General features: G+C 40.2%; 1 protein-coding gene across 2 annotated transcripts in view; it reads right to left on the bottom strand.

Annotated features, from left to right (window-relative positions):
- Nucleotides 1-1,128: 1,128 nt before the first annotated feature.
- Nucleotides 1,129-27,158, bottom strand: part of UMPS (uridine monophosphate synthetase) — a 48,316-nt gene continuing 22,286 nt past the window's right edge. For both annotated transcript variants that reach the window (XM_065942948.1, XM_065942947.1), the window contains exons 4-6: nucleotides 25,296-25,471; nucleotides 23,364-23,478; nucleotides 1,129-1,658 (exon numbers count right to left, since the gene is read on the bottom strand). In XM_065942948.1, coding sequence (XP_065799020.1) covers nucleotides 1,489-1,658; nucleotides 23,364-23,478; nucleotides 25,296-25,471 — 461 coding nt within the window. In that variant the 3' untranslated portion in view covers nucleotides 1,129-1,488. The remainder of the gene's footprint in view (nucleotides 1,659-23,363; nucleotides 23,479-25,295; nucleotides 25,472-27,158) is intronic.

Here is a 27,158-nt window from a genome sequence, read left to right as displayed (position 1 = left end):
CTTATGGCAGGAGTGGGTTTCTCAGCAGGAGGTGGAGACCCCAAGACCATCTTATTGCAGAATAAAAATGTGACAAACCAGGGCGGTGATGCTCTAAGTGTGGTTCCTGCACCAGCATTAGCATTGCCTGAGAACTTGTTAGAAATGCAAACTTCCATGTCCTGTCCTAGAACTACCCAGAGTCAGAAACATTGGAGCTGGGCCAGCATCTGACTGAATGAGATTCTACGTGATTCTGATGCATGCTGAAGTGCAAGAATCTCAGCACATACTGTAAAGGCCTCTCAGCCTTGAGGTCACCAAGACTTTGAAGACAATTCCTAACTTTTAGCTCCTCCAGAGTAGCCCTGAGGTCACACCTCTTCCATTTGCTTCCAACCTTATTCTGTGATCATTTCCCTTTCCCAGAGGAGACTTCTCTGTAGCTGCAGCACTGGGACCCAAAGCTGAACTGGACTTTAGGGCAGAGGCGATTAAGTGTAGACTCTAAGATAAACCTTAAATGTGTAATGGGGCCATTTCAAAATGATCATCTGAGCCCACATCATGCACTCCCCTCTAAGATGCTTCCTGAACAGACCAATTTCTTTGGAGGACAGGGATCATCCAGAAACTGAGAATTTCTAGGAAAAAGTGCAGTTGTGGCCAGAATAAGAGGGCTGCCTAACTGCCGCATGTGTGAAGAAAGGTGGACGCGCCCAGCCCTACCACCGTGGTAACCCAGGTGGTTGTCACTACAACTTCAACTCTGTTGCTGGGCTCCTTTCTGTCTGTTTCTGAATCTGAAGGCTGACATCCCTCTCTAGCAATGCTCTTTGAGACAATCACGTGGGATCCTCTGACAAACTTCCAAGTGAAACCTCAGACCTCTTGACACTTGTCTTTTTAAATAAATGAAAGAGCAGCTGCTCCATTTGTAATAAAGAAAGAGAGAAGCCCTCTCTCCATGTTGAAATGAAAGTCAGATACTGGCTTCAGGGGCTCATCTCCAGCTTCCCTAGCAGGCCCTCTCCAGTGAGTGAGCAGCAGCAGTGCTGGGAGCTAGCACCATTTAGACACCTGGACTATTACTTTTAGGCAGAATGGCTAATATACCACATTAGACACAGAATAAAGGACACAGAAATGTTGTACTAGTTTTAGGCTCTTCATGACCTAAAATTTGTCTTATGGCAGTTAAAAGAATCAAAAGGTCTGATCTGGAGAGGGCGGGGGGCACAGTCCTCAAATGTGACATTCTAACAGAATAGGGTTTGATTGCCTAACCAACATCAGTCTCAGTAAAAGAAATCTTGAACTGATTATAGTGACAGTGCAGTGATCATAAGTCATTAAATATTTCCTGCAGACCGTGGTAACTCCAGTTCCACACAGGACCCATGGAAAAATCCAAGCAGGATTAAAGGCTGCTTATTGTTTCAAGCCAGTAGCATCTCAGGAGTCCATGTATCTGTCTTCAGAGCCATCCCAAAAGCATATCCAAGAGGCTCAAAAAGCAAGTCTACTCAAGTAAGCTTCCCAAGCAGCTTTTCTGTACATCTCGGCTGCTTCCAGATGATTAGCTGATGCTATTATGCCCCGGCCCACAATGATGATATCAGAGCCTCGTTTGCCGATGACTTCTTGTGGGCTGTGGTACTGCTGGCCGAGATTATCACCTACAAACACACAGAAGTCTGTTTAATACAGAAAATGAAAAAACCTGTCACGTCACCTTTCTGAGAAGTATCTAACCTGATTTAAATAAGAATATGCTCTTGTTCACCATGCCCCTTCTACACAGCAACTGAATAAAGGCAGGTGAAGAGACTCTTAAACTGGTCAGAGACCTCCACAGTGGAAACAGGCTCACTAATTCCTTTTTGATGTCTAATTTTAGAGCATTTACACTTTAACAGTGTCAAAAAAAATTATTTTGCCCCAAAATGTTCAATAGTAAATATAATGCAGCAAAAATTGCCTCACAGTTGAAGACTATTTAGTATATATTTTAGAATCACTGTGCCACGCTTTTGGAAAAGTCCTCATAAGGCATCTGGCCTGACCACAACCACGTGCGAGAAGCTTTCCCTGCAACTCTACCAAATGCTTAGATTATGTACAGATCCTCATTCTTAATTCTGGCTCTTTTTTTAAGAATTTTTTTTTTTTTTTACTGAAGTGTAACTGACACACGACATTAGTTTCAGGCGTACATCATGATTCAGTATTTGGATACATTATACATTATGAATGTATACATTATATACATTATGAATGTATTTGAACATTCAGTATTTGGATACATCATCACAGTAAGTCTAGTTAACATCTGGTACCTTATATAACCACAGAATTTTTTTTTTTTCCTTGTGATAAGAACTTTTAAGATTTACAACTTTCACCTTAGCAACATTCAAATAGCAACAAATTTGGCATGCTGTACATTACATCCTCATGACTTACTCTGTAACTTCAAGTCTCTACCCTTTGACTCCCTTCATCCATCCCACCCTACAACTCTGGGAGCAACCAATCTGTTTTGTCTATGAGCTTGTTCCTTTGGTTTTTAGCTTACATACATAAGCGATCATATAGTATTTGTTTTTCTCTGACTTATTTCACTTAGCATAGTACCCTCAAGGGTATCCATCCATATTATCACAAATCGTAAGGTTTCATTTTTTTAAAATAGCCGAGTCATATTCCATTGTGTGTATATACTACATCTGCTCATCTGCTCACCCATCAATGGGCACTTAGTCTGTTTCCATATCTTGGCTGTGGTAAATATTGCCGTGAACATGGGGGTGCAGATATTTCTTCGAGTTAGTGTTTTTGTTTTCTTTGGATAAATACCCAGAAGTGGAGCTACTGGATCATATGGTAGTTCTATTTTTAATTTTTTGAGGAACCTCCATACTGTTTTCCATAGGAGCTGCCCCAATTTACATCCTCATATACAGTGCACAAGAGTGCCCTTTTCTCCACATCCTCACCAACACTTTTTATTTCTTGTGATAGTGGGCATCCTTGTTTCATTTCTGATCATAGAGAAAAAGCTTTGATAGTAGTCATTCTAACAAGTAGGAGGTGGCATCTCATTGTGGTTTTGTTTTGCATTTTCCTGATGATTAGTGATGCTGAGCATCTTTTCATGCATTTTTGGGCCATTTGTATTTTTTGAAAACTGTCCAGATCCTTTGCCAATTAAAAAAATATTTACTTATTATTTTTATTTATTTGGCTGTGCTGGGTCTTGGTTGGGGCATGTGGGATTTAGTTCCCTGACCAGGGATCAAACCTGGGCCCCCTGCTTTGGGAGCATGCAGTCTTGGCCACTGGACCACCAGGGAAGTCCCCTTTGCCAATTTTTTAATCTGCTTGTTCTGTTGTTCTTATTGAGCTGTATGAGTTCTTTATATTTGTACACTAACCCCTTATCAGACATGATTTGGAAATATGTTCTGTCATTCAGTAAGTGAAAGTGTTAGTTGCTCAGTTGTATCCAGCTCTTTGTGACCTCAAGGACTATAGCCTGCCAGGCTCCTCTGTCCATGGGATTCTCCAGGCAAGAATACAGAGTGGATTGCCATTTCCTTCTCCAGAGGATCTTCCTTCCCAACCTAAGGATCAAACCCAGGTCTCTTGCACTGCAGGCAAACTCTTTTACCGTATGAGCCACCAGGGAGACAATCATTCAGTAAGTTGCCTTTTTGCTGGTTTCCTTTGCTGTGTGGAAGCTTGTAAACTTGAAGAAGTCCCACTTGTTCATTTCTGCTTTTGTTGTTTTGGAGTCTGATTTTTAAAAAATCATTGAGAAGAGTGATGTAGCAATGATTACCACATATGTTTTATTCTAGTAACTTTATGGATTTAGATTTTACATTCATGGCTTTAATCCATTTTGAATTAAGCTTTGTTTATGGTATAAGATAGTGGTCCAGTTTCATTCTCTTGCATGTGGCTAACCAGTTTTCCCAACACCACTTTACTGAAGAGGCTGTCCTATCCCCATTGTATATTCTTGGCTCTTTTAAAAAATTAATTGGCCATATATGTGTGGGTTAATTTCTGGGCTATTTTGTTCCATTGATCTAGGTGTCTGTTTTTACATTTTTAATATAATTTGAAATCAGGGAGTATGATGCCTCCAGTTTTATTATTCTTTCTCCAGACTGCTCTGGCTATTTGAAACCTTTTGTGATTCCAAAGAAATTTTAGGACTCTGTTCTATTTCTATGAAAAGTGCTATTGAACTCTTAATAGGGATTACACTGAATCTATAGTTTGCTTTGGGTAATCCAGACATCTTTACAAGATTCTTCTAGTATATGAGCATGAAATACCTTTCCATTTCTTTGTGTGTGCTCACTGTCATTGAAAAATTATTTGTCTTATGGTTTTTAGTGTACAGATCTTTCACCTCCTTGGTTAAATTTACTTGTATTTTTTCTGATGCAATTGTAAATGGGATTGTTTTCTTAATTTCTGATTGTTAGTCTGTAAAAATGCAACAGCTTTTTGACCTTGTATCCTGTAAACTAACTGAATTTGTGTATTAGTTCTAACAGTTTTTTTGAGTCTATAGGGTTTCCTATATATAGTAATATGTCTTCTACAAATAGTGACAGTTTTACTACTTCCATTACAATTGGCATACTTTTTGTTATACTTTTTCTTGACTGACTTCTCTGGCTAGGATCTCCAAAATTAACTTGAATAAAAGTGGCAAAAGTTGGCATTGCTGTTGTGTTTTTGATTTTAGAGGAAAACCTTTCACCTTTTTTGGTTGGCTGTGGTCTTAATTATGTTGAGGTAAGTTCTCTCTATAGCCACTTTGTTAAGAGTCTTTCTCATAAATGGATGTTGAATTTTGTCAAATACTTTTTCTGCATCTATTGAGTCTCTCTCCTTCCTTCTGTTGTTTTCTTCCACTTGCACATGAGTTTCTTTAGTGGTATGCTTAGATTCCTTTCTCTTCATCTTCTGCCTATCTGCTATAGGATTGTGCTTTCCATGTGGTTTATATACTCTATTTTCAGTCGATAACTTAAGTTTGACTGCATTCTAAATCTCTACATGTTCATTCCCTCCATAAAGTTTTATGTTTTTGATGCCACATTTTACATTTTTTGTCTTATATGTTCTTTAATTAATTCTATAGTTGTAATTATTTTCACTACTTTTGCCTCAACCTTTTAAGTGGTTGATCCACTGCTGCTGCTGCTGCTGCTGCTGCGTCACTTCAGTCGTGTCCAACTCTCTGCAACCCCATAGATGGCAGCCCACCAGGCTCCCCCATCCCTGGGATTCTCCAGGCAGAAACACTGGAGTGGGTTGCCATTTCCTTCTCCAATGCATGAAAGTGAAAAGTGAAAGTGAAGTTGCTTAGTCATGTCTGATTCTTAGCGACCCCATGAACTGCAGCCTACCAGGCTCCTCCGTCCATGGGATTTTCCAGGCAAGAGTACTGGAGTGGGGTACCACTGCCTTCTCTGGGTTGATCCACTCACTACCTTGACTATATATTTGCTTTTTCAGTGAAACTTATTCTTTCCTAAGTTTTCTTGTACTAATTAGCACCCTTTCTTTTCAGCCTAAAGAAGTCCTTTTAACATTTCTTGTAAAGCCAGTGTAGCAATGCTTGAAACTCATTTAGACTTGCTAATCTGTAAAAATCTTCAATTCTGAATAACTCTGCTGGGTAGAATTCTTTCTTACAAGTTTTTTTTTCTTCACACTTCTGCTATATTATGCTACTGCTTTCTGATCTGCAAAGTTTCTGCTGAAAAATCTGCTGATAGTCTCATGGGGGGGTCACTTGTATATAAGAAGTTTTTCTTTTGCCGCTTATAAGATTCTCTCCTTATCTTTTAGCTTTTGGTGTTTTTAATTATAACATGTCTTGATGTGGGTCTCTCTGGGCTCATCTCATCTGGAACACTCTGGGCTTTCTGTGTCTGGATGTCCATTTCCTTCCCTCGAACAGGGAAGTTTTCAGCCGTTATTTCATCAAGTAAGTTTCTAGCCTTTTCTCTATCTTTTCTTCTTGGGACTCCTAAAATGAAAATGTCAGTCTGCTTGATGCATCCCATAAGTCTTTTAGGCTATCTTTACTTTTTTCTTTTTTTGGTTTCTGTCCTGATTGGGTTAAGTTCCACTGTGTTTCCCTCAAGTTCCTTTGCTTCACCTAGTCTACTACTGAACCACTCTAATGTATTTTTCAATTATGTTATGGTATTCCTCAGCTCTGTGACTAGTATTTTCCAACTCTCTTGAGGTTGAGTTTGGGGAGCATCTTTATGACCATTACTTTGAACTCATTATTAGGTAAATTACTTATCTCCATTTTCATTAAGGTTTTTTCCCCTGAGGCTTTTATCTTGTTCTTTCATTTGGAACACATGCCTCTGTTTCTTCATTCAGCTTTTCTCTGGATTGGTTTCTATGCATTAGATGAAACAACTGTCTCTCCCAGTCTTGAAGGAATAGCCTCATGTATGAGATGAACCTTGGCATTCAACCCTACCCTAGCTCCTGGTTGTTTCTCAAATCTTCTGATTGTCAAAGCAGCCTATTATATTTGTAATAGCTCCCAGTAACTGAGGGTGTGCCAAGACTTATCAGTGTCCCAGAGAGAAGGGGGTTTCAGTTAAACACCTAGATACATTCTCTGATTGCCATGGCTAGGACTTTCAAATCTATGTTGAATAAAAGTGGCAAGAGTAGACATCCTTGTCTTATTCCTTATCTTAGAGGAAATGATTTCAGCTTTTCACTGCTGTGATTTTGTCATATATGGCCTTTAATATGTGGAAGTAGGTTCCCTCTATGCCCACTTTCTAGAGTCTTCATCATAAATGGGTGTTGAATTTTGTCAAAAGCTTTTTCCACATCTATTGAGATGATCATATGGCTTTTATTCTCAATTGGTTGACGTGTTATATTACACTGATTGATTTGTGGATACTGAAAAACCCTTGCATCCCTCGAATAAATCCCACTTGATTGTGGTGTATGATCCTTTTAATGTATGCTTGGGTTCAGTTTGCTAGTATTTTGTTAAAGATTTTTGTGCCTATATTCATCAGGATACTGACCTGTAATCTTTTTTTTTTTTTTTTGTGGTATCTTTGTCTGATTTTGGTATCAGGGTGATTGGCAGCCTCACAAAATGAATCTGGGAGTGTTCCTTCCTCTGCAGTTTTTTGGAATAGTTTCAGAAGGACAGGTAACTTTTTCTAAATTTGATAGAACTCAACTATGCAGCCAAGCCATCTGATCATGGAATTTTGTTGGGAGTTTTTTTACTCAGCTTTAATTTTAGTATTTGTGATTGGTCTTTCATATTTTCTATTTCTTACTTGTTCAGTCCTGGGAGCTTGTACCTTTCTAAAAATCTGTCCATTTCTTTTAGAGTGTCCATTTCATTGGCATATAATTGCTTGTAGTAGTCTCTCATAATCCTTTGAATTTCTGTGGTGTCTGTAGTAACTTCTGTTTTCTTTTGTATCCATTCAAGCAGTCTGTGTTTTCTGGTTGGAGCATTTAATCCATTTACACTTACACTTTAATTATTGATATGTATGTTCACACTGCCATTTTGTTAATTGCTTTGGATTTGTTTTTGTTCGCAGGCCTTCTTTTGTGATTTGATGACTATCTTTAGTGTCTGGATTCCTTTTTCTTTCTTTTTCTTTTTTCTTTTGTGTGTGTATCTACTGTAGATTTTCGGTTTGCCATTAACATGAGGTTTTATATAGCTCTCTCTCTCTCTCTATATATATATACACACACACTCACAAATTAAGTTGTTAGCCTCAATTTCAAATGCATTTCTAATATCTTACATTTGAACTCTTTTCATGATTGCTGGTTTTGATATCAGATTTGTATATGGATGATTTCCTATCTTTATGTGTGCCTTTATTGGTGAATTTTCCCACTCATAATTTTCTTGTTTCTAGTTGGGGCCTTTTCTTTTCCATCTAGAGAAGTTCCTTTAGCATTTGTTGTAAAGCTGTTTTGATGGTGCTGAATACTGCAAAGCTTTTGATTTCTCTAATGTGAATAAGTGCCTTTCTGTTTATTCTTGGTTGTAGGTTTTTAATCTTTCATCATTTTAAATGTATCATGCCACTCCCTTCTGGCCTGCAGAATTTCTGCTGAAAAGTCAGCTGATAACCTTATGGGGATTCCCTTTTATGCTATTTGTTGCTTTTAATATTTTCTCTTTCTCTTTAGTTTGATTAATGTCTCTCAGTGTGTTCCTCCTTGGGTTTATCCTGTATGGGGCTCTGTGCTTCCTGGACTTGAGTATCTCCTTTCCCATTTTGGGAAAGTTTTTGGACATTCTCTCTTAAAATGTTTTCTAAGGTCCTTTCTTCCTCTGGGACCACTATAATGTGAATGCTGGTGCATATAATGTTGTTCCAGAGGTCTCCGTCCTCGTATCTCTTCATTTTTCTTTCTTCTCTTCTACAGCAATGATTTCCACTAATTTGTTTTTCAGTTTGTTCATTTGTTCTACTGCCTCATTTACCTGCTACTGATTTCTATGTATTTTTCATCTGTTTGTTCTTCAAAGCTGCTGCTTCTTTTTGGCTATTCCATGCATCTTAATTCCCCAACCAGGGATCGAACCCATGACCCCTGCATTGGAAGCACAGAGTCTAAATTACTGGACCACCAGGGAAGTCTCCTAGCTCTTTATTAAACATGTCTTGTATCAGTTTGTGCCTCCATTCTTTTTGAGGTATTGGATCATCTTTACTTTGATATTCTCTGAATTGATATACTCTGAATTCTTTTTGAAGTAGACTGCCTATCTTCACTTCACTTAGTTGTTCCTAGGTTTTGTTCCTTCGTCTGGAATGTATTTCTTAGCTATCTGATTTTGTCTGATTTTCTGTGTTTGTGGTCTGTTTTCTTCAGACTGCAGGACTGTAGTTCTTGCTTCTGGTGTCCATTCTGAGGTTGGGTGAGGTTGCTCCAGGTGTTGTGCAAGTTTTCTCATGGGAGGGATGGGCGCCTGCCCACTGGTGGGTGGAGATATCTCGAGAAGTACGTTTACAGGTAGCTGTGGAGTCAGGAGGACTTTAAGCAGCCTGTTCGCTGATGAGTGAGTCTCTACCCTACAGGTTGTTTGGCCTGAGGCGTCCCAGCACTGGAGCCTACAGGCTGTTGGCGCCAGGCCTTGCCAAAATGGTGACCTCTGGGAGAGCTCACACTGATTAATATTGGCCACTAGTTAACTTGCCCCCACAGTGAGCCACAGCCAACCTGCACCTTCTCCCAGGGACCCTCCAAGATCCACACGTAGGTCTGTCCCAGGCTCTTATGGAGTCATTGCTTTCCTCTGGGTCCAAGTGCATGTAAAACCTTGTGTGTGCCCCCCAAGAGTGGAGTTTCTGTTTCCCCAGTCTTATGGAGCTGCTGCATTCCACTGACCCCTGCAGTGGAACTTCAGAATTGAAACCACTGGACCACCAGGGAAGTCCTCCAGCTCTTTACTAAACATTTCTTGTATCAGTTTGTGCCCCCATTCATAGCCAAATGCTTTGGGGGTTCCTTGTCTAGCATCAGGAAAAGGAGGGGGGAGCTTCATGTGGGGGTCAGAACTCACTCCTATGGGAAAACCTCTGTGATATAATTATTTTTCAATCTGTGGGTCACCCACCTGGCAGGTATGAGACTTAATTATAAGCGCCCCTCCTACAGTCTATTTGTGGCTCCTTCTTTATCTTCGGGTGTAGAACATCTTTTTTGTTAGGTTCAAGTCTTTTTGTTGTTGACGGCTGTTCAGCAGTTAGTTGTGATTCTGATGTTTTTGTGAGAGGTGAGCTCAAGTCCTTCTACTTTACCACTTTGTCTCCACCCCTGACAAAATCTTTTGAAGTTTGCAGATATATAATCCTGCGGGGACTACATGCATTAAGTCCTGCTGGCCCCAGATAAGTTCTTTATTAGGTGATAACAGCTGCAATGAGGCACAAGGAGAGCACAAAGATGGTGTCCACCAGATTTTGCTCACCTGAAAACACCCTCTTTAACACAAAGGCTGAGCTCCTGGGTCTGCTGCCTGTTGCTGTGCCCTGGAGGCGGTGGCTATTTAAGAACTCACTCTCCAAAAAAAATAAAAATAAAAATAAACTAAAGAACTCACTCTCTGTTAATGAGAGTTCAGTGAAACCTGCAAGGGTAACCCTCACGGGTCACAAGAGCCAGCCCATGCAAATGTGTCCCTCAGTGGAAGCTGTAAAAACCAGGGTCCCAATCAGGGGTGTAGTTCCTTTTGGGGAGATAACAGTGAGCTGGAATGTGGCAGAGAGACAGCACAATGATTGTGTCCACAGCCTCTTTTCCCTGAGAGGACTTCCACAGGGCCACTACATATCTGCCCCACAGGCCAAAAGCCCCTGGACAAGCAAACAGGCCTCTCTCACACACCCTCTTTGTGGGTGCTGTCTGTGCAGTGTTGGGGGGTGCCAAGTACTGTCCCTACAGCTGTTATTATCATGGGACCAAACATAAGAACTCCTGACCTTCAGAGCCCAGTAATCAAGGGGTGTCCCTTGGGCAGCAGCTGCAAAAATCAGGGGATCAGACACACATGTAAGCGCTCCTTCCAGGAGATAATGGTGTTCATCGGCAGTTCAGCAAAGGGATAGTGTGAAGATGGTGCCCACTGGTCTCCATCCCTGGAGGGAATTCTCACAAGCTCTTGGAGGTATGTGTTAAATTAGATGCCAACCCCTTAGATCAACTCTTAAATATCAGCAATGAGCCTTTACTTCAAGTCTGAGGATGGGCTGCTTCTGAGTTGGGCCCTGAGCCAGGTGAGTCTCAGATCACTAGTCTTGTGAGTCTCGTGGAGACGAGCCCAGTTGGGTTTCAGAGCTAGATGTTTTTGGGGCTCATCTCTCAAGTTCAAGTTTTTTAAAAGTTGGGATGCCTGATGTGTAGTTCAAACCCTTTGCTCCTCAGGAAAAGCTCTGGGTTTTGAGTTCCATTTTGAATCTGGGTCTCATACCAGCAGTGAGGACCCAATATCAAGATGGTTTTTCTTGTTTGCTTAATGTACAGTGCTCAGCCAGCTCTTAGGTTTTATCAAGAGGAAACTGTTACACAGGTAGCTACAGACTCAGCGTGTCTGGGAGAAGGTTGGCTCAGGATTAGCCTACACTGCCATCTTGAACCAGAACCCCATTTTTATCTTCCTTTTAAATTCTGCTGTTCCAGAAGCCTTCTGATAAGTGGCATATCATTATCTTTCAAATCCAAGATGCTTTAAAAATCTCACATCCTAACTGTACTATCTACTCAAAAAACTATGGCAGCTTCCAATAAATATTACTAATAATTAACAAGCCGAGTACTCTAAGCCAAGACATTGTGCTAAGTGCTTTACACACATTATCTCATTTAAGACTCTCAACAACTGAGGTGCAGAGTTGTTATCCACATTTTACAGATCAAGAAAATGAGACCTAAACAAGGGAAGTGATTTGTCTAAAGATACTGGAAGGGCTAGGAATCCAAATCCAACCAACTCGTAAAATGTTTAGCACAAATATAGCTTAAAAATTGTCAAGTACTTTCTTATCTAGTTGCTAAATTGTGTCCACCTCTTCTGCCACTGGCTGGACTGCAGTCCTCCAGGCTCCTCTGTCCATGGGATTTCCCAGGCAAGAATTCTAGTGCAGGTGGCCATTTCCTTCTCCAGGGGAATCTTCCTGACCTAGGGATCGACGTGTTTGGCAGGTGAATTCATTACCACTCACCCACCTGAGAAGTCCATCAAGTTACTAGAGCAACTCTTCACTCAGTTGTGTCTGACTCTTTGAGACCCCAGGGACTGCAGCATGCAAGGCCTCCCTGTGCATCACCAACTCTTGGAATTTGCTCAAATTCTGTCTATTGAGTCGGTGATGCCACCCAACCATCTCATCCTCTGTCGTCCCCTTCTCCTCCCGCCTTCAATCTTTCCCAGCATCAGGATCTTTTCCAATGAGTCAGTTCTTCACATCAGTCCTTCCAATGAATATCCAGGACTGATTTTCTTTAGGATGGACCCTTTCCTTGCAGCAAAGGGACTCTCAAGAGTCCTTTCCAACACCAAAGTTCAAAGCATCAATTCTTCGTTGCTCAGCTTTCTTTATGGTCCAACTCTCACATCCATACATGACTACTGGAAAAACCATAGCTTTGACTAGATGGACCTTTGCTGGCAATGTCTCTGCTTTTTAATATGCTGTCTAGGTTGGTCATAGCTTTTCTTCCAAGGAACAAGCGTCTTTTAATTTCATGGCTGCAGTCACTATTTGGGGGGACTCAAAAATTACTGCAGATAAAAGTCTCTGTTTCCCCATCTATTTGCCATGAAGTGATGAGACCAAATGCCATGATCTTAGTTTTCTGAATGCCGAGTTTTAAGCCAACTTTTTCACTCTCCTCTTTCACTTTCATCAAGAGGCTTTTTAGTTCTTCTTCACTTTCTGCCATAAGGGTGGTGTCATCTGCATATCTGAGGTTATTGATATTTCTCCTGGCAGTCTTGATTCCAGCTTGTGCTTCCTCCAGCCCAGCATTTCTCATGATGTACTCTGCATATAAATTAAATAAGCAGGGTGACAATATACAGCCTTGATGTATTCCTTTTCCTATTTGGAACCAGTCTGTTGTTTCATGTCCGGTTCTAACTATTGCTTCTTGACTTGCATACGGATTTCTCAGGAGCCAGGTCAGGTGGTCTGATATTCCCATCTCTTTCAGAATTTTCCACAATTTGTGGTGATCCACAGAGTCAAAGGCTTTGGCATAGTCAATAAAGCAGAAGTAGATGTTTTTCTGGAACTCTCTTGCTTTTTCGATGATCCAGCGGATGTTGGCAATTTGATCTCTGGTTCCTCTGTCTTTTCTAAATCCAGCTTAAACATCTGGAAGTTCACAGTTCATGTACTGTTGAAGCCAGGCTTGGAGAATTTTGAGTATTACTTTACTAGCGTGTGAGATGAGTGAAATTGTGCGGTAGTTTGAGCATTCTTTGGGATTGGAATGAAAACTGACCTTTTCCAGTCCTGTGGCCACTGCTGAGTTTTCCAAATTTGTTGGCATATTGAGTGCAGCACTTTCACAGCATCATCTTTCAGGATTTGAAATAGCTCAACTGGAATTCCATCACCTCCACTAGCTTTGTTCATAGTGATGCTTCCTAAGGCCCACTTGACTTCCCATTCCAGGATGTCTGGCTCTAGGTGAGTGATCACACCATCGTGAAGATCTCTTTTGTACAGTTCTGTGTATTCTTGCCACCTCTTCTTAATATCTTCTGCTTCTGTTAGGTCCATACCATTTCTGTCCTTTACTATGCCCATCTTTGCATGAAATGTTCCCTCAGTATCTCTAATTTTCTTGAAGAGATCTCTAGTCTTTCCCAATGTATTGTTTTCCTCTATGTCTTTGCACTGATCACTGAGGAAGGCTTTCTTATCTCTCCTTGTTATTCTTTGGAACTCTGCATTCAGATGGGTATATCCCTCCTTTTCTCCTTTAGCTTCTATTTCCACAGCTATTCCAGCAAGATGGTAGGCACTGGAGTGACTTTGAGGAGACACCCCATGTCCAAGGGCAAAGGAGAAGCCCCAGCAAGACAGTAGGAAGGCGAATCAAACCCCATACCCGCCAGAGACGTTCAGAGGGCTCAAACATACCTTGTGTGCACCAGGACCCAGAGACTGAGACAGAACTGTGTCTGAGTGTCTCCTGAGGAGGTGCGGGTCAGCAATGGACTGCCACAGGGGCTCTGCAGACAGCAGCCTTGGGTTTGGCATAAGTCCTCCTGAAGGAGGTCGCCATTAAGCTCACCACAGAGCTGCCAGAGCTTACACAGGACTGGGAAGCAAACTCTTGGCGGGCCCAAACAGAACCTTGTGTGCACCAGGAGAGAGGAGCAGTGACCCCACAAGAGACTGACCCAGACTTGCCCGTAAGTGTCCGGGAGTCTCCGCTGGAGGCGTGGGCCAGTGGTGGCCTGCTGCAGGCTTGGGGGCACTGAGTGTAGCAGTGCCATGGGACCTTTTGAAGAAGGTCGCCATTATCTTCATTACCTCTACCATAGTTTGGCCTTGGGTCAAATAACAGGGAGGGACCATGGCCCTGCCCATCAGAACAAGATCCAATATTCCCCTCAGTCAGTCTCTCCCATCAGGAAGCTTATCCTTTTCCATTAGAGGGAAGACAAGACTGAAAACCACAATCACAGAACACAGAAAACTAACCAGTCTGATCACATGGACCACAGCCTTGTCTAACTCAATGAAACTATGAGCCATGCCATGTGGGGCCACCCAAGATGGACGGGTCATGGTGGAGAGTTCTGACAAAACATGGTCCACTGGAGAAGGGAATGGCAAACCACTTCAGTATTCTTGCCCTGAGAACCCCATGAAGAATATGAAAAGGCCAAAAGATGAACTCCCCAGGTTGGTAGGTGCCCATATGCTACCAGAGATCAGTGGAGAAATAATTCCAGAAAGAGTGAAGAGACAGAGCAAAGCAAAAACAACACCCAGTTGTGGATGTGACTGGTAGTGGAAGTAAAGTCTGCTGCTGTAAAGAGCAATATTGCATAGGAACCTGGAATGTTAGGTCCATGAATCAAGGCAAATTGGAAGAGGTCAAACAGGAGATGGCAAGAGTGAATGCTGACATTCTAGGAAATGGACTGGAATGGATGAATTTAACTCAGATGACCATCATATCTACTACCGTGGTCAAGAATTCCTTAGAAGAAATGGAGTAGCCATCGTAGTCAACAAAAGAGTCAGAAGTGCAATACTTGGGTACAATCTCAAAAGCGATAGAATGGTCTCTGTTCATTTCCAAGGCAATTCAATATCACGGTAATCCTAGTCTTTGCCCCGACCAGTAATGCTAAAGAAGCTGAAGTTGAATGGTCTTCTATGAAGACCTACAAGACCTTCTAGAACTAAAACCCCCAAAAGATGTCCTTTTCATTATAGGGGACTGGAATGCAAAACTAGGAAGTCAAGAAGTACCTGGAGTAACAGGCAAATTTGGCCTTAGAGTACAGAATGAAGCAGGGCAAAGGCTAATAGAGTTCTGCACTGGTCATAGCAAATACCCTCTTCCAACAACACAAGAGAAAATGCTACATATTGACATCACCAGATGGTCAATACCAAAATCAGATTGATATATTCTTTGCAGCCAAAGATAGAGAAGCTCTATAGAGTCAGCAAAAACACAACCGGGAGTTGACTGTGGCTCAGATCATGAACTCCTTATTGCCAAATTCAGCTTGAAATTGAAGAAAGTAGGGAAAACCACTAGACCATTCTGGTATGATCTAAATCAAGGCAACTATTATCAAGTCTTAAATAGGTAAGTCATTCTGCTGAGGCCTACTCTGTAGTATATAAAACCTATAATGCGAAACTTGAGAACTAGCAGAGACCTTCAATATTCTCTAGTCCCAGGGGAACATCTACTTTTCTTTGGTTAACCTGCATTGGTTTTTGTTTGAAGTACTTAATTGAAAGCAAAACCCTGAAAAGGATGTCTTTCATTTTAAGTGTTATTTATAAAAAATAATTAGTTCTGTCAAGGTTAAAAGGTATCCAACAGTTAAAGTATTTCAGGATTTAAAAGCAACTGAGCTTTACCAAATCTATAATCTCATTCATTATGTTTTTAATGTTATCATTCCATCCACAGAAGCACCAGTTCTTGCATCTGCTCCTACATAGCGTGTTATCCATCCCTTCAACACTTGTGTATTTACAGAACATTTATGATGCACAGTGGTACTGTGCTAGAGTATATGCATTCTTCAGAAAGAGATCTCATTCTCAAGGAGTTTCTAGCCTAATAAAAGTGTTCCAAATACCCTACATGAGCAATATATATGTACAACAATGTTAAGTTTATAAAAAGTTCAAATGTATCCACAGTGAAATGACTGAACATACTATGGTCCAATTGTAACTAGGATACACTATGGGGTTGTAAAAAGGGTAACTCTAGATGTGGAAACACAGCAGCACATACACAAGTCACTTCAGTCATGGAAGACTCTCGTTTCGCCGTGGACTGTAGCCTGCGAGGCTCCTTGCAGCAAGAATACTGGAGTGGCCTGCCATTCCCTTCTCCAGGGGAATCCTCCTGACCGAGAGACTGAACCCGTGTTTCTTATGCTTCCTGCGTTGGCAGGTGGGTTCTTTACCGCTAGCGCCGCCTGGGAAGCCCCAACTCTGGATGTGGAAACATAATATAGCAGCACATACACAAACATTCTCCATACTCTATGAAGCAGAGTTGTTTTCACCCTAAAGTTTTGCTGAGAACCAGATGTTCATAGTTCCAATCTTAAGGAAAGAGACAGAAAGTGGAATAGAATAAACTCTCATACTTGTGATAAGAAAGGTTGTTCATACAATAACCAATTCAGGAAAAATATTTCCAGATCACCATTTCGTCCCCATTCAAAACAGAGTGATCCAGATGGAAGAATGTAAAGGTCGCCTCCTCCCACAAATACATCAAAAAATACATCTACACATGGAACAAGTCTCACAGAATACTTACAGAATGCTGGCAGAAGACATCACACTTCTGAAAGGACAAAAAGAATCTCCATATAACCAGGTAGGACCAAAAAAAAAATATCTGGGCAGGACCTTGCACCCCTTGGAGGGAACTGTGAAAGACCAAAGGCTCCCACACCCTCCTGGCTGGAAGAAAGGGGGACTGAAAATATATTTTGAAGTATTTCAGAAATCTTCCCAAACTAAAGAAGGAAATAAATCCAGGTATAGGAAGCACAGAGGGTCCCAAACAGAGCTACACCAAGACATAATTAAAATGTCAAAAGTTAGTATTTTAAAGCCAGTAAGGGAAAAACAATCAGCTGATTTCTCTACAGAAACATTGCAGGCCAGAAGGGAGTAGCAAAATATATATTCGAAGTCCTGAAAGAGAAAAATCTAAAACCTAGAATACTCTAGTCAATAGCATTATCATTTAGATATAAGCAGAGATAAAGAATTTCTCAGACAAGCAAAAACTGAAAGAATACAGTAATACTAAATCTACTATGAAAGAAATACTGCAAGGTCTTCCCTAAATAGAAAAGCTATATTAAAAGAAAATTAGTCAAAAAGTAAATCACTTAAATAAAGGTGGTATACAGATTAAAAAAAAAAATTCTGTGTGAAGGTTACAATAACCACAATGAACAGCAAAAGGATAAACATGAAGATGTAAAAGAGGACATCAAAATCATAAAAGGAGGGAGGAGATTAAAATGTAGGGTTTTTTTTTTTTTCAGAATGTGTTTGAGTCTATGATTACCAGTTTAAAGTAAGTAGATACATGAAGGGGTTAACATACTTGAAAAACAGGGTAAGCACAAGTCAAAAACAAAACAGATTCACAAAAGAGAACACAAGCATACAATAAAAGGACATCACCAAACTGCAAAAGGAAAAAGGGGAGAAAGCAAATACAGAATCAACTAGAAAGCAAGGTTCAAAATGGCAGAAAATATACCTATGAATAATGACTTGCTTCTGTGATGCATCAAGAGGGGTGGGAGGGAGGCTTAAGAGGGAAGGGATATATGCATATATATTGCTGATTCACACTGATGTACAGCAGAAACTAACACTGTAAAGAAGTTATACTCCAGTAAAAAAAAAAGTAATTACCTTAAATGTCAATGGGCTAACTGCTCTAATCAAAAGATGCAGAGTGGCAAACTGGATAAAAAAAACAGCATACAATACGTTGCCTACGGGAGACCCACTTTAGGGCAAAAGACACATATAGATTGAGTAGGAAAAGATATTTCCTGAAACGGAAATCACAAGAAAGCACAATACCTGTGTCAGACAAAACAGACTTTAAACCAAAGTCTGTAAAGGAAGATAAAGGACGCTATATAATGATAATCACTAAAAGAAGATGATATTTACTCTTGTCAACATATATGCATGCACCTAATAACAGTAACACTAAGAACAAAGCTAGTGGAGGTGATAGAATTCCAGTTGAGCTATTTCAAATCCTGAAAGATGATGCTGTGAAAGTGCTGCACTCAATATGCCAACAAATTTGGAAAACTCAGCAGTGGCCACAGGACTGGAAAAGGTCAGTTTTCATTCCAGTCCCAAAGAATGCTCAAACTACCACACAATTGCACTCATCTCACACGCTAGTAAAGTAATACTCAAAATTCTTCAAGCCAGGCTTTAGCAATACATGAACCATGAACTTCCAGATGTTCAAGCTGGATTTAGAAAAGGCAGAGGAACCAGAGATCAAATTGCCAACATCCGCTGGATCATCGAAAAAGCAAGAGAGTTCCAGAAAAACATCTACTTCTGCTTTATTGACTATGCCAAAGCCTTTGACTGTGTGGATAACCACAAATTGTGGAAAATTCTGAAAGAGATGGGCATACCAGACCACCTGACCCGCCTCTTGAGAAACTGTATGCAGATCAGGAAGCAACAGTTAGAATTGGACATGGAACAACAGACTGGTTCCAAATAGGAAAAGGAGTACGTCAAGGCTGTATATTGTCACCCTGCTTATTTAATTTATATGCAGAGTACATCATGAGAAATGCTGGGCTGGAGGAAGCACAAGCTGGAATCAAGACTGCCAGGAGAAATATCAATAACCTCAGATATGCAGATGACACCACCCTTATGGCAGAAAAGGAAGAAGAACTAGAGAGCCTCTTGATGGAAGTGAAAGAGGAGAGTGAAAAAGTTGGCTTAAAACTCAGCATTCAGAAAACTAAGACCATGGCATCTGGTCCCATCACTTCATGGCAAATAGATGGGGAAACAGTGGCTGACTTTATTTTTTTGGGCTCCAAAATCACTGCAGATGGTGACTGCAGCCATGAAATTAAGACACTTACTCCTTGGAAGGAAAGTTATGATCAACCTAGACAGCATATTAAAAGGCAGAGACATTACTTTGCCAACAAAGGTCCGTCTAGTCAAGGCTATGGTTTTTCCAATAGTCATGTATGGATGTGATAGTTGGACTATAAAGAAAGCTTAGTGCTGAAGAATTGATGCTTTTGAACTGTGGTGCTGGAGAAGACTCTTGAGAGTCCCTTGGACTGCAAGGAAATCCAACCCGTCCTTCTTAAAGGAGATCAGTCCTGGGTGTTCACTGGAAGGACTGATGTTGAAGCTGAAACTCCAGTACTTTGGCCACCTGATGTGAAGAGCTGACTCATCTGAAAAGACCCTGATGCTGTGAAAGATTGAGGACATGAGTCAATGGACATGAGTTTGGGTAAACTCTGGGAGTTGGTGATGGACAGGGAGGCCTGGTGTGCTGCAGTTCATGGGGTCGCAAAGAGTCAGACACGAGTGAGCGACTGAACTGAACTGAATACAGGAGCACCTAAATGCATAAGTACTAACAGGAGACTTTAACACCAAACTCACAACAATGGTCAGATCTTCTAGACAGAAAGTCAATAAGGCAACAGAGATCCTAAATGATACAACAGGATAGTTAGCCTTAACTGATATTTTCAGAACATTACACATTCTTTTCAAGTGCATATGCAACATTGTCTAGGCTTGACCACATACCAGGGAGTGCACACAAAAAAAGCCTGAACAAATTAAACTGGGTAAAGAGGGTAGAAATTATTTCAAGAATCTTTCTGACTACACAGCATGAATAACAAAAATCAACCACAGAAGAAATGGAAAAAAACAATTATATGGACTTCACACACAATCATTCAAAATCTGTGGGATGCTGGAAAAGGGGTTCTTAGAGGGAAGTTCATAGCAATATAAGCCTTCCTCAAAAAACAAGAAAAATCTCAAATAGCAGAACCTACTATTTAAAAGAATTAGAAAAAGAACAAACAAAGCCTAAGTCAGCAGAAGGAAATAATAAAGATCTGAGAGGAAAAATATGAAATAGATTAAAAAAAACAACAGATAAAATAAATGAAACCAAGACTTGGTCAAACAAAATTGAGAAACCTCTGACCTGGATTATTAAGAAGGAAAAAGCCCAAATAAGAAATAAAAAAGTGGAAATAACCACCAATACTGCAGGAATACAAAAACTGTAGGACAATATTATAAATAACTCCATGCTAACAAATTTGCCAATGTAGAAGAAATGAAAAGTTTCTACAAACATATACAGCTCTTCAAAACTGAATTAAGAAGAAGCAGATAATGTGAACAGGTACTAGAAGTGAAACAGAATCTGTAATTTAAAAAAAAAAACAAACACCTCCCAACAAACAAAACTTAAGGACCATGTGGTTTTACAGGTGAATTCAACCAAACATATAAAGAAAAACTTAAACGGATCCTGCTCAAATTCTTCCAAAAGGTTAAAGAGGAGGGAACACTCAAAGATGTTTTATGAAGCCACCATTACACGGATACCAAAACCAGACAAGTACACCACCAAAAAAGAAATTTACAGGTCAATATCTTTGATGAATATAGATGCAAAATTTCTAAACAAAGTATTAGCAGACCCAATCCAACAAACATAAAACAGGTCATACACCATGACCAAGTTAGATTCACTTCAAGATCACAAGGATGGTACAATATACGAAATCAATATAATACACCACATTAACAAAGAAAAGTCACATGATCATCTCAATAGATAGAGAAAAAAAGCAATGGTGAAAAGCCGAAAGCCTTCCTGCTAAAATCTGGAACAAGACAAGAATGCCAATTCTCATCGCTTCTATTCAACATAGTATTGGAAATCAGACAAGAAAAAGAAAAAGTATCCAAATTGGAAGGGAAGATGTAAAACTGTCAGTTTATGCAGATGCACACATGCATGCTAAGTTGCTTCAGTCGTGTCTGACTCTTTGCGACCCCATGGACTGCAGCCCGCCAGGCTCCTCTGTGCTTGGGATTCTCCAGGCAAGAATACTCGAGTGGGTTGCCATGCTCTCCTCTAGGGGATCTTCCTGACCCAGGAATCAAACCTGAGTCTCTTACATCTCCTGAATTGGTAGGCAGATTCTTTACCACTAGCACTGCCTGAGAAGCCCTTTATGCAGACTACATGATCCTATATGTAGAAAACCCTAAAGAACTGATAAATTCAGCAAGGTAGCAGGATACAAGATTAACATTGAGAAGTTGATTTCATTTCTTTAACAATATCAGAAAGGGAATGTAAAACAAAAAACTAAAAAACTTTTAAAATCACACAAAATAAACCCAAAATACTTAGAAATAAACCTGACCAAGGAGGTGAAAGACTTATAAGCTGAGAACTATAAAACGTTAATAAAACTGGAGATGATTCAAAGAAATGGAAAGATATCCCATGTTCTAGGATTAGAAGAATTAAGATGGCTATACTACCCAAAGCAATCTTCAGATTGCACCCTCACAACATACACAAAAATAAAATCAAAATGGGTTAAAGACTTAAATATAAGACATGACAATAAAACTCTGAGAAGAAAACACAGGTAAAACATTCTCTGACATAAATCATACCAGTGTCTCAAAGCAATAGAAATAAAAGCAAAAATAAATAAATGGGTACTTACCAAACTTATAAGCTTTTGCACAGCAAGAAACCATGAACAAAACAAAAATACTATATATGGATGGGGAGAAAATATTTATTTGCACACGTGACTGACAAGGGCTTGATTTCCAAAATGTACAAATAGCTCAATCAATTCAACAACAGCAGCAAAACCCAATCATGGACAGAAGACCTAAATTCTCTAAAGGAGACATACAGATGGCCAATAGGCATATGAAAAAGGCTGTTCGATATCGCTAATTACTAGAGAAGTACAAATCAAAACCAACAATGTGGTACCTGATGATAACAGATGTTGGAGAGAGAGTGGAGAAAAGGAAACCCTCCTACAATGTTGGTGGGATGTACACTGGTACAGTCTCTAAAGAACAGTAAAGAAGTTCCTCAGAAAGCTAAAAATAGAGTTGCCATATGACCAGGAATCCCACTCAAAAGACACATACCCTCCTATGTTCACAGCAGCACTAGTCACAATAGCTAAGACAGGAAGCAATCTCAGTGTTCAGTGAATAAAGAAGATGGGTGACACAAACATGCTCATGCACACTCACAGACACACACACACACACACACACACACACAGGAAAACTACTCAGCCATAAAAAGAACGAAATAATGCCATCTGTACAACACGGATGGACCTACACAGTCTCATACTAAGTAAGAAAGACAAACACCCTATGATACCACTTATACATGGAATCTAAAATATGACACAAATGAATACATGTATGGAACAGAAACAGACTCACAGACAAAGAGAACAGACTTGTGCTTGCCAAGTGGGAGGTACAGTGGGAAAGAGATGGAGTAGGAGTCTGGGGTTAGCAGACAGATTCTATTATATACAGAATGATAAATAACAAAGTCCTATTGTATACAGCACAGGGAACTACAATTTAATATTCTGTGATACACTATCATGGAAAAGAATATTTTTAAATGTGTATCTAGGACTTCCTTGGTAACGCAGTGGGTAAGAATCCAGCTGACAACGCAGGAGACACGGCTCTGATCCCTGGTCCAGAAGATCCCACGTGCCACAGCGCGACTAAGCCCTGTCTCACAGCACTGAGCCTGTGCTCTGGAGCCCACGGGCCACAGCAAGAAACTTGGGCACCACAATGAAGAACAGCCCTTGCTCGCCCTGACAGGAGACAGCTCATGCACAGCAACAAAGACCCAGCACAGTAATAAATAAATTACACACACACACACACAACTTAATCACTTTTCTGTACAGCAGAAATTAATACAACGTTGTAAATCAACTATATCTCAATAAAAAGGTAACAAAAAAAGCAGCTTTATTGAGTTCCATAGGACATTTATTAACCTAGATCATTCCTTTATTAACTCAAGACTATCAGTGAGAAAGTTCAGTTTTTCAGCCACTGCAATTGTATTTTAAGACTGCTAAAAGTGTTAAGTGTTCAGATAAGTTTGGAAGACATGACAGAACCATGTATGTCCACACTGAAAAGTCACAATAAACATTAGCACAACAAAGATTCCACAAAGTCCTAAACAAATGTCTGATTCTGTTTAGAAGACTCCTCCTTGAGCATAGAACACCTGTTTTTTGGCAGTATATTCAAAACATCAGTTGGGAAACAAAATTATCAGTTTCTAGGCATATTTCAATAAAAAGTAACCTTCTAGATTTTCATTCTAAAATTAGACTGCAAGCTATTTTTGCACATTTAGGTTTTATTTTGCTAACATGGAAAAAGAGGCATTTTAGAGGGATCATTACCAATCAATAGACTTACCTCCTGCTTCTAACTGAACTCCTGGAGTCAAGTGAAGAAATTCTGGTTTCATGCTTACTCGGGAGCCAGAAATAAAACCAACCACAAATTCAGAATGTTCTTCAGCCATTTTCACCTGAAGGGAATGGAATGGAATGGAATGGAATAACCTGTTTACATTACAATAAACAGGTTAACAGACAGTAGTTAACCACACCAAATGTAAGAAACTTTGCTATCTTATAGATGTATTTTCTCATGTCATATTAAACTCATATCTAAACAGGTAATCTTAGATATGAATCTACATACTTGCTCCACTAAGGCCCTAAAATAACTCCTCCTATCCCCTTCTCCCATAAGCAAACACTAAAAACACTAAAAATCCTATACTATTTGCCTCTAAAATCAAGATGCTCCATTATTACCTATTTTTAATAATGTTTAGAGGCCTACCTACTTCCCAAAAGGATATGAATCATACCCTAGAATACATTTATGAAGATATAAAGCTACACTGAAGTTTACTGCCCATCTACACAGATACCCAAGGACAGCCACCACATAAAAACAGCTGTGCTGTAAAGAGCTAGCTAAAGAAGTCTTACCTCCACAGCTTTCCCTGTACTTTAACATTGCCTCCACAATTTCTCTTCCATCACCTCACATCTTTAGAAGATTCCCTAGGTCTGCCTAACCTTTTTTTTGCCCCCTGCCTAACTTTCTAATTTGGGTCTTCCCTGAGGCCCAGACTGTTCCATTCTTGCTACTAAGTACTACCACCTACCAATAATCAATGTATTGTCCTTGAGCCAGATCCAGAATGCCAAACATTAACACTGACTCATGGACCCTCTGCTAAGACAGTTGGGAAATCACAAACATTTATGGTCAAATCAAGGGTGGGGCTATTTAAAACCTGGCCGTAGGGCCATGTGAATTTTTCACAGTTCCACAACCTCTGAAATATGAAAAATAAATTCCCATGTAAAAATTAAAATTTTATTAAAACAAAAGTTCCTACTACTTTAAAAAGTAGTCTTTAAAATATATGTAAAGGTAATCCATTCCATCTTTCTAGGTGACTATCCAACTATGAAACTTGCCCAGAGGAGAATGTGAAGAGGAACTTTATAACCAGATGATCATCCATCTCTTATTCTGTTCTGGTGTGCAGGGTGTGGGAGCTGGGTATGGTACATTAGAACATGTATGGTGCTATAAGAACCTCCCTGGCGGCTCAGTCAGTAAAGAATCCACCTGCAATGTGGGAGACCTGGGTTTGATCCCTGGATTGGGAAGATCCCCTGGAGAAGGGAATGGCAACCCACTTCAGTATTCTTGCCTGAGAATACCCATGAACATAGGAACCTGGCCGGGTGCAGTCCACGGGGTCGCAAAGAGTTGAACACGACCAAATGACTAAGCACACACATAAGAATTTTTAATAATGGGGAGTTACTAGAGGAAACAATGTGTCTGGACTCTAATTAAGAGCTCTCCTATACAACGCCAATTAATATCAAAGACTGAAAAAGATAACCCACTTTGTGGGCTGCTGTCACGAGAATGTGCATCTTTGTGACTCAGGAAGATTCCAAGAAACTGGGGAAAAGCTCTTCAATTTCAACTCATGATGAGATGGGAAAAACTCTATCTTAAAGGCCAGGTACATACAGACATATATGCTTATTTGACCCAATATCTGTGTTTCAATGTTTCTCTTATAGTACCATTCAAATCTCTTTTAGTGTCTGCTATAAGACATAAAAGGCTACTAACCATCAGTGCATTCCAGCCAACTAGTATTAATATACTGTCCCAGTAACAGCAGCTGATTTGTTTTGGGCAGCAATCCCACAGACCCCAAATGAAAGTATTTTCTTTCCCTGTAGCATCTAGTGTCACAGTCCTGGCCTTCTCTTGCCCCAGTCCCTCTCCTCTGTCACTTACTGCTGCCTCAGTGTAGCTCCCAGTAGCCAGGGTGCCAGCAGAGCTCATCTCTGCGATAAGCAGGCATGCCCGGTGCAGCGGCAGGCCAACTTCTCCCAGGCCTTTCACAACTCCTGCGCCGGGCACGACATGAGCATTGACAAGATCTGCCCAGGAAGCTATTTTAAAGACCCCACCTAAGAAAGGGAAAAAAAGATGTTTGTCAATTTTCAAACAAAAACCATTAACTTTTAAGTCAACCAACCTTCTACAATATGGAAATAATCTAGTAATATACTAATGAAACAGTGAAGCACTTCAAGAATTTTAGTAATTATCAGTGGACCTATTTGTGAAAAAGGTATCTTTCCATCTGCTTAGCTAGTTGAGAAATAACAAGGAGAAAAAAATCTTGTAAGCTCTATACTTAGTTTATTAGCAAAACTGGTAAGGCTGTTTTTCTTTGCAGGCTGATGCTTGTGACCACCAGTAAGATTTATGCAACTGGAAAGGGACTCCAGTGAAGACAGGTGTATTGAGGTCAAAGATAGCAAATTGAAATTCCTCTGAAGGTGGCAGATTTTCACCCTGTAGGGCTCTCTCAGGAACTTCAGTTCAGTTCAGTCGCTCAGTCGTGTCCAACTCTTTGCGACCCCATGAATTGCAGCACACCAGGCCTCCCTGTCCATCACAAACTTCCAGAGTTTACTCAAACTCATGCCCATCGAGTTGGTGATGCCATCCAGCCATCTCATCCTCTGTCATCCCCTTCTCCTCCTGCCCCCAATCCCTCCCAGCATCAGGGTCTTTTCCAATGAGTCAAATCTTCGCATGAGGTGGCCAAAGTACTGGAGTTTCAGCTTCAACATCAGTTCTTCCAGTGAACACCCAGGACTGATCTCGTTTAGGATGGACTGGTTGGATCTCCTTGCAGTCCAAGGGACTCTCAAGAGTATTCTCCAACACCACAGTTCAAAAGCATCAGTTTTTCGGTGCTCAGCTTTCTTCACAGTCCAAGTCTCACAGCCATCCATGACCACTGGAAAAACTATAGCCTTGACTAGACGGACCTTTGTTGGCAAAGTAATGTCTCTGCTTTTTACTATGCTATCTAGGTTGGTCATAACTTTCCTTCCAAGGAGTAAGAGTCTTTTAATTTCATGGCTGCAATCACCATCTGCAGTGATTTTGGAGCCCAAAAAAATAAAGTCTGACACTATTTCCACATCTCTTAAATCTTCTTCCTGTTCCTTAGGTCTCACTAGCTCTTCAAATTTCAATAAAGCAATTGTATTCATTTTAAAAGTAGAATAATAACTCAAGTAGATTTTTGAAAAAACTAAATGCAAATTTGCAGAAAGCTTGTATAACTCTTTCAACAGTCAATATCTTAAGCATATGAAGTCATTACAAACAAATCTACCCTTAAAGAAGTAGCTTAAAAATATGCATGTATTACTTTAAGAAAAAATGATCTTAAAAGATGCTTATTAAAGAACATAAAATGTCTGTTGTAAGGTTAAGTGAAAACAAAAAAGCATTAGATAAATATGACAGAAATTTGCATAGATGGATGGGTAAAAGAAGCACTTTTACTAATGTATGCTCTACTCTGAGTTCCTATTTAACACTTTTAAAAAAGGATGTGTAGCAACAGATCTTTTTCTGCTAAAAATAAATCTTACCACTTTATACTACTTTCTCCTTATTTCCGATATCTGCAGCTTCCATTCTCCAAAGATTCAGAGCTCACTCACCGTGTTTTGTTTTGCCAGGGTCAACGCCTGTCATTTCTGCCCGCCTAAAACCCATGCCCCTTTCTTCTGGCATCAGCACAGCCATTTTCTTTAGAATTAACCCTGTACCTCGGGTTTCAAGAAGTTT

This window comes from Muntiacus reevesi, chromosome 8 (assembly GCF_963930625.1).
Source record: "Muntiacus reevesi chromosome 8, mMunRee1.1, whole genome shotgun sequence".
In the NCBI taxonomy this organism is placed as follows: Eukaryota; Metazoa; Chordata; class Mammalia; order Artiodactyla; family Cervidae; genus Muntiacus; species Muntiacus reevesi.
Note: the sequence above shows the minus strand (reverse complement) of the source record. Positions and strands in the feature narration are given on the sequence as shown.